The sequence below is a fragment of the Panicum virgatum genome, chromosome 3N, assembly GCF_016808335.1.
Source record: "Panicum virgatum strain AP13 chromosome 3N, P.virgatum_v5, whole genome shotgun sequence".
Taxonomy (NCBI): Eukaryota; Viridiplantae; Streptophyta; class Magnoliopsida; order Poales; family Poaceae; genus Panicum; species Panicum virgatum.
Window position 1 is genome coordinate 61,428,107 of NC_053147.1, and position 8,049 is coordinate 61,436,155.

At 46.6% G+C, this 8,049-nt stretch overlaps 1 protein-coding gene across 1 annotated transcript; it reads left to right on the forward strand.

The window, feature by feature from the left end:
* Positions 1-587: 587 nt before the first annotated feature.
* Positions 588-7,595, forward strand: LOC120666499 (psbP domain-containing protein 1, chloroplastic-like). The gene is made up of 4 exons (XM_039946353.1): positions 588-811; positions 5,844-6,265; positions 6,381-6,677; positions 7,479-7,595. Exons 1-3 carry the CDS (start codon positions 670-672, stop codon positions 6,597-6,599), a joined length of 783 nt encoding a protein of 260 aa, XP_039802287.1. The 5' UTR covers positions 588-669; the 3' UTR covers positions 6,600-6,677; positions 7,479-7,595.
* The last annotated feature ends 454 nt before the right edge of the window (positions 7,596-8,049 follow it).

An 8,049-nucleotide genomic window follows, 5' to 3' on the forward strand; every position in this document is an offset into this window, starting at 1 on the left:
ATTTGGATAGACAAAAACAAAGAAGCGGATCGATCCTTCATCATGCTTTTGTTCAAACGGGGCAGCGGGGCGTGTGCAGAGCAGGGTTAACCATTTCGTTTTCGTTGCAAATCCCGGTGATTAGCGGAAACGAAATTTCGGTAAATTTCGGCGAATTTCGGTGACTTTTGGCCGAAATTTTTTGAATTTTGAATTTTCAAACAAAATTTTCCGAAAAATACCGAAATTTTTTTTCCCGGTAAGTAGCGAAAACGAAATTTTTCGCCGAATTTCGGCGAAATTTCGCCGAAATTTCAAACCCTGGTGCAGAGGCACTCCGAACCGCTCCCTTTGCAGGTTGAACAAATTGCATATATACCCTAGTAAAGATATAATCATTGCACTTATAGATATGGATTCATTTTAGAATAAATTTTAAATTTTAGAAATGTATTTATTTTAAGACGGAGCGGGCCCGTATCTTTCGGGCTCGCACGGGCCTCTCGTCCACTCTGTTTCGTGGACCGGACAAAGATCGGGCCGTGACGTGGGCCTCGACTCGGACGTGGACAGCTCTCCCGTGGCCTTCGTGGCATCCCCTTCGTCCACGTCAGCAACAAGGCTATCTCTATCCGCTTGAGCAGAGCGGAGCGGAGCCGAGCCGAGCTCACAGCTCCCTGCTCACCTCCCATGGCCGCCGCCGCCGCTGCCGCCGGAGCAGCCGCGACTGCCTTCTCCAGCGGGCGGAGGATCCCGCCCGGCACGCGTGCCGCCGCGGTTTCCCCACGCGCCGAGGCCCCCGGCAAGTACCGCGGCCGCGTCGTCCCTGCTAGTACGCGCTCTTCCTTCTAGCCTCGATTTGTTTGTGCTGGTCTGCGTCAGTGTTTCGTCTCTGCTGGGATGGATCAATGGCGATAGTGAGCGTTGGGGAGATCTGTTCTTCTAGGTAGACGATAGGGAGCACTTGGTCCAGTTAGGATTTGAGCGTGCTTTACCGATTCTCCAATTGGGGACTTGTTCGATTCGTTCTGTTTTTGCTCTTGCATTTCCTGTCGCCTGTCGGTTGCAAGTTTCTGTCATTGACTGTAACTACGCCGTAATTCTAGCTCTTCTTATACCGCTGAGGTCGGCAAGTCTAGCTCAGCTCAGTTCCTTAGCTGTGTCTGCGCGTGCGCGTGCGCGAGCGGAAGATTAACAGAAAAATAGGAGGCGCTCCCAAATTCCAAACAGCAACCTCTCACTTGACTGGCTCGGACTTATGCTTGTAGTCTGGATGGTCTTCTTCAACCGTGCGATCTACGTCAGATTTCCACAAATATTTATTGATGGAACGTTTCTTCGTTTTGTTTGCACATTTCAAGGCACGCGGGTTTGATCGGGTCCGTGCTTCCAAGTCACTCCCTTGTCCTCCTCTTGTTACTTCCAGAATTCAAGTGCTCTGCATGTGCCCCAGTAACTGGAGGTCACGGCTAAGAACATTCTATCACGTCGCTGCTTCCTGTGGTGCAATTGACAGTGTAGCTAGCTACCTCCAGTCTTGCTTGCTGATAGTGATTCCATCTGACCTGACTCCTTGTCACCTGCATTTGGTCATTCAGCGCACACGCATGCACCTTGCTGTCAGTTCGTTGCTTCGATTCCAATTTGTTGGCCACTTTTTCCTAACGTAATTTCCACATGGATGTGCTTCAGTTGGGAATGACCCTAAGGACTCGCCCTTCTTTTGATTGGAAATTACTGCACTTGACAATAACTGACAGGCTGTTTGTTGTGGATTGATAAGGATAGTTTTAGATGTTTTGTTACTTACGGGTCATGCAATTAGTCAAAATGGAGTCTATCATCATGACATTTTTGTGTTTGTCAAGGAGCCTACAAGTTTGACGTACACAGCACGACAGCTAGGCTCCAAGAGTTGCTAGTTGTGCTGTCACAATTTAGGTGTTGTCCTATTTATCCTAGTGTTGAATATTCTGTATAATCCTGTTGACATATTCAAACAGTTCAATGTAGTTAGCTAACGGTGTTAGTTAGGTTAGATCTGTTTGGAACTTGTTTTGAATTGTTGCATGCTAAGACTCAGATTACACTCTACAGTCCAGACAAGATAACTGATAAGGATTGATGGGAAAGCTATAACATTGGTAACTTTGAAAGCAGTCATGATGTAAAAGGTTATGAATTAGAAAACGTGGTGATTCGCTCAGCTTCCACCCGAGTACTGCTCAATGGACAACCGGGGCAGTGGATCGCTCATCGGCGGGGACTTCGCCAGGGGGACCCGTTGTCGCCCATGCTCTTCATCCTCATCATGGATGTGCTGAACGCCCTGATTGGGAAGGCTGATGAGGAGGCGCTTCTCCAGCCTTTAGCTACCGATCGAGTGAAGCACCGCGTCTCGCTGTACGCGGATGATGTGGCTCTCTTCATCCGCCCCTCTCCCGAAGATCTGTCCACCACCAAGGAGATCATGCAACTCTCCGGGGAGGCGAGCGGGCTTCGCACAAACATGCAGAAGAGCTCCATTGTACCAATCCGCTGCGACACCGAGCAGCTCGAGGTCATCTCGAGCGCCATGCCCTGCGAGGTGATAGACTTCCCTTGCAAGTACCTGGGCCTGCCACTCTCTATTCGGAAGCTTACCAAGGCGGATCTCCAGCCCATGGTGGATAAGGTCGCCGACATGCTCCCGGGCTGGAAGGCGGCGCTGATGTCCACGGCAGGGCGTGCGATCCTGGTGAAGGCCGTGCTGACAGCAGTCCCGGTCTATCTGCGGATTGATCTAGATGCGCCTAAGTGGCTTCTCTGCGCCATTGATAAGCTACGTCGAGCCTTCCTATGGAAGGGACGTCGACAGGTGAATGGCGGACACTGTCCTGTGGTGTGGGAGCGGGCGTGCCGCCCGGAGGAGCTTGGAGGGCTAGGTATCCATAACCTGGAGACCCTAGGGTGGGCACTCCGAATGCGTTGGCTATGGCTTAGTAAGACGGACCCTAGGCGACCTTGGGTGGCATTCAACATCAAGGTGCACCCCAACGTCACAGCCATGTTCGCCATTTCGGTTTCCTTCTTGGTGGGAGATGGAAGAATGACCCTCTTCTAGAAGGATCGTTGGCTGCACGACAAGTCCATCGAAGAGCTTGCTCCGGCTCTGGTTCCTTTTGTGAACAAGCGAGCGCGATCTCGGAGGACTGTTAATGAGGCCATGCAGGATTTGCGATGGGTGGGCGACATTGCAGGTGGGTTGTCGGTGCCGGCAATCTTGGACTACCTGGAGCTTTGGGATACCTTGGAGAATGTTCAGTTGCTTGAGAACCAGCCGGACCAACATCTTTGGACACTGGAGAGCTCGGGTACTTACTCCGCTCGATCAACTTATGCTAGGTTCTTTGTGGGCTCTTCTGGTTTCGAGCCGTACAAGCGCCTATGGAAGTCTTGGGTGCCCTTTCAGTGCAAGATATTTCTCTGGTTGGCCATGCTCAATAGGTGTTGGACAGCGGATCGGCTAGCCGGTCGGGGTCTCCAACACCCAGACAAGTGCCTCCTTTGCGATCAAGAGGAGGAGACAGTCCAACACATTCTCACATCTTGCGTTTTCGCAAGACAAGTTTGGACGACCGTCCTTGGGAGGGTAGGCCTACAGCACCTGGCCCCCACTTTGGAGTTCGACACCTTCAAAGATTGGTGGAGATAGGCAGCACGAAGGGCGCCGAAGGCTGCTAGGAAAGGCATGAACTCTCTGTTAATCCTCACAGCTTGGTCCATCTGGAAGATGCGCAACCGGTGCATGTTTGATGGCTGCCAGCCGGCCGCCCGTCCCGTGCTGCAGGAGATACATGAGCAGGCAAACTTGTGGAAGCTGGCGGGGGCAAAAGCGTTGGGGGAGCTGCTGCCATAGTTGGAATGCTGCAGTGTTTTGGATGTGGTTGTTTAGCTCTTATTAGGCGCGCATGTAACAAAAAACTAACCTAGGCCGTGGTTTCGGCATTGTAATTTGGACCGCCTTTTCTATCTATTAATAGAACGACGTGCAGTTCTCCTGCGCGTTCGAGAAAAAAAAACGTGGTGATTGCAACAGACTGGTAGTTCACAATTTGTCATTTTGTCAAAGCTTGTCAAAGAAAAAAAAATGCAGTTATGTAATATCGTAGTTCCTGATTCATGCTACATGAAAATGCTCCAGTGGGTGACTAGCTGTAGCATAATATTTAACTTCTTGATTACTACATACTAAATTTTCCAAGTAAATAATTTTATCTAGGGACTAGGACTGCTAGTGTGAAAGAGGACCTCTTTTTCCCTACTAAGGTAGTTGCGGTCTGGAGCTCTTCTTTTCCTAGTTTGCATCTGCACTATTACACAAAATTAAAGAGTTAACAAACTGAATGGAAGAAACTCATATTGACAAATCTTATCCTTGGTTGATTATTACTTATTTACAAATTATTACATCTTCACAAACTGCAAGCAGCTACGATTTCTGCAGTTCCCAGTAGGAATGTGCCTAGACCGAGTTCCGTAAGTGTAGCCTAAAGCTTAGCTCAATGAGTTAAGGTGCTCTCAAATTCCAAATTGTGGATTTCTAGTCAGGAATAATTCTTCCTAAAGCATGGGATTCCCATTGCATTTCCACATGCATCGATCAAGTGATGGAACATTTCCGAGTTGTGATATTTTACATCATGCGCATTTCAAGACAGGTTTGCTTGAGTTCTTACCTGTTAGTCACTTTTTTGGCCTTCTCTTGTTATTTCCAGTGCCCTGTCGTTCTCGATAACTAGGTGTTAGTCTATAAACTTCTACCATGTTACTACCTCGTATGGTGCAACGGTTCTGTGCTGTGCCTTATTTTCCAGCAACCTTGGAGTGCTGCACTTGTTGGTGGATTGTAGAGTTGTAGACACTGTTGTCGGTTTGTTGCATACCAATTTGTTGGCCATTTTTCCTAACGAAATCTCCACATGGGTCTGTTCCAGTCGGGAATTCCCATAATTCACAAAATTTCCACATGGATGTGTTCCAGTTGGCAATGACCATAACTCACCCTTCATCTGATTGGAAATTACTGCAATGGATGGCATGGTGTTTCCTGTGGATTGATAATGATAGTTTTAGCATCTTGTGCTATTTACAATCCATGTTATTAGTGAAAATGAGATATTAAATTAAGTTGATGGTAATTCCTCCAACCATCGCTACATTGTTGCGTTTGTCAAAGGATGAGCTAGCCTACAAGTTTGAAGTACACTGCACATGAGCGCAAGGCTCCAAAATTACTGGCTGTGCTCACAATTTCTATTTGGTCCTGTATAAACTGGTGTTGAATATTCTGTATAGAGATATTGAAATATTCACACAATAGAATTTATTATATACTAATTTCTTTTGGGTTAGGTATGTTTGGAACTTGTTGTGAATTGTTGCATACTGAGCTTCATACTGCACTCCTATTCCAAGTAAAGATTTATCTGTTTTAACACTGGTCACTTTGAAAGGAGTCATGATGTAAAAATCACGCAATTAGAAAACATGGAGAGTTGGTGACTGAAAACTGATAGTATCACTATTCCAAATAAAATTTTGCAGTCATGCAGCAGTTTTAACATGGTTACCTATTCCAAGTAAACATTTTATCTAAGACTGCTAGTGGGAAAAAGAACCTTAATTACTACCAAGACTACAATCTGAAGCTCTTCGTGCCCTAGTTTTTATTTGCACTATGTTATGAAAGGGAAGAGGTAACAAACAGAATGATGGCAGACGCACAAATTATCTATGAAACTTATTGTTGCTTGATTATTACTTATCTACAAGACTGCAAACATTACATCTTTGTAAACCGCAAGCAACTAAGATTTCTGCAGTTCCCAGGAGGAATGTGCTGTCGACAATGTTATCCACCTCAACAGTCCTACTTTTAGGACCCAAGCAGATCACCCTAGCTGAGACTACCGGCGGCGCATTCAGGGAGTACATCGACACATTTGATGGGTACACCTTCCTGTACCCCAAAAGCTGGATCCAGGTGCGAGGTGCTGGCGCAGACATATTCTTCAGGGACCCCTTCGTCCTGGACGAGAACATGTCTGTTGAGATATCATCCCCTTCGTCATCAAAATACACCAGTGTCAAGGATCTCGGCCCTCCGGAGAAGGCTGCGGAGAAGGTTCTGAAGCAGTACCTGACGGAGTTCATGTCGACCAGGCTAGGCGTTCGGCGCGAATCGAACATCCTGTCGGCGTCATCCAAGGTTGCCGACGATGGCAGGCTGTACTACGAAGTTGAGGTGAACGAGACAGAAAATGCTGCAATTTTTTTATATATAATTCAGATGAGTGGTTGAGCTCAGCATAATTCAGAATGAGAACTCAGTTGTGTTTGCTTGTGGTTTTTTCATGTAGGTGAACATAAAATCCTATGCGAGCAACAACGAGCTGGCAGTGATGCCGCAGGACAGGGTGCAGAGCTTGGAGTGGGACCGGCGATACCTGTCGGTCCTCGGTGTCGAGAACAAGCGGCTCTACGAGCTCCGGTTGCAGACGCCAGAGCAGGTTTTCATGCAGGAAGAGGAGGACCTTAGAAGAGTCATGGACTCCTTCAGGGTCATCGAGACGGCGTAGTACGGTGCAGACAGAACCAAGCGCTTGCAGAACATTGCAATGCTTTGCCTGAGGGTAGAGCACGGAATTTTTGTACAGGCCCGGCCCTGAGGGGGGTCGAGCAGTGCACCCGCCCCGGGCCTCGGAATCCAAGGGGCCCCTCCCCATGTACATGTATACTATGTAGAGTACATATCATGAGCAATACATGGCCATGTTACCCAACGCATGCAAGCATGTTCACGTGTCTAATCCGCAGTTACCAAGATCAAGCCATCGACGATCAGGTACGACCGAATAGGTAGCTAGCTAGGTATATCCTAGCTGCACATAACAATTATCATGATCTATGATATCATTTTTTTAGAACAATGCACGCATACTCACACCCCTATGAATACACACGCAAACTCTACCCCTATGAGCATCTTTAAAGACTGAGACGTCGCCTACCACTGAATATTCGCTCTCATTGGGAGTTGAACCCAGAACTTCAAGTACTACTGAGTCTCTTGCAATTATTAGGCTACAGGCCCTTTCGCTATGATATCATTGATGACCACATATCATTATATATATTACATGTTCGTTGCAGCTGGCCATTGATAATCTCAATTCATTATACATTGGTCAGGAATAGAATCTATACATTGAGGTGCGAGTTTTTAAAGACAGTCAGCAAAAATTTCTTCTTGCGTTCATCTAGTACCCTTCGATTTTGTGCTAGTTTCTGATTACTAATTTCTTTTACAGATTTAGCACCATTATGTTGTCTAAAAAATATGCATCTAATACTTAGTATTAAAAAGTGTTTGACATGAATATATTTGTATTAAGGGCCTCAAATTGAGTTTCGCCCTGGGCCACTAAAATCTCAGGACCGGGCCTGTTTTTGTATAGCTGGTCTCATATTTGTTGATAAACTTGTCTTGGATAAGATATTAAGGTTATATGTAATGTCATGATGCTGTAAATCAGTTTCAAGTGAAAATGGAAAACAACAAATTGAACTAGAGAGTTCGTGTAAAGTAAAGGTACCGCAACAAAACAACAGGTGACTTTGAAATGAAACATGGCGCTTCTTTTAAGATATACGTCAGAACAGAACTTCTCAGAGAGAAAAAGGCAATACGGCACCTAAATTGCTGTCATAAACGTTCAATTCGGTCATATAAGACAATTCTGGTTCGCTGTCTTAGTGCCACTGAATCTGGTCGCTTTGGTCCCCAACCGAAGGACGGTCTCTTTGGCGGACTGGTGGTTGATGTTACCTTTTGGGGAGAATGCCGAATGTGGTTGATGTTACCTTTTGGGGAGAATGCCGAATGTGGAACAGAGGAAGCGTATATATCCAGCAGTGGCCATATGTACATGGGCCTTAACACTATATGGGCCTTAACACCCCCCTTCAAACTCAAGGTGGAAGTGGAGGATCTAAAGCATTGAGTTTGAGCAAGTGAAGCCGGCGTTG

Coding starts and splice junctions, on each gene's coding strand:
- LOC120666499 (XM_039946353.1), top strand. CDS start 670: ATGGCCGCCGCCGCCGCTGCCGCCGGAGCAGCCGCGACTGCCTTCTCC. Junction 812..5,843: donor CGGCCGCGTCGTCCCTGCTA/GTACGCGCTCTT, acceptor AGATTTCTGCAG/TTCCCAGGAGGAATGTGCTG. Junction 6,266..6,380: donor GGCTGTACTACGAAGTTGAG/GTGAACGAGACA, acceptor TTTTTCATGTAG/GTGAACATAAAATCCTATGC.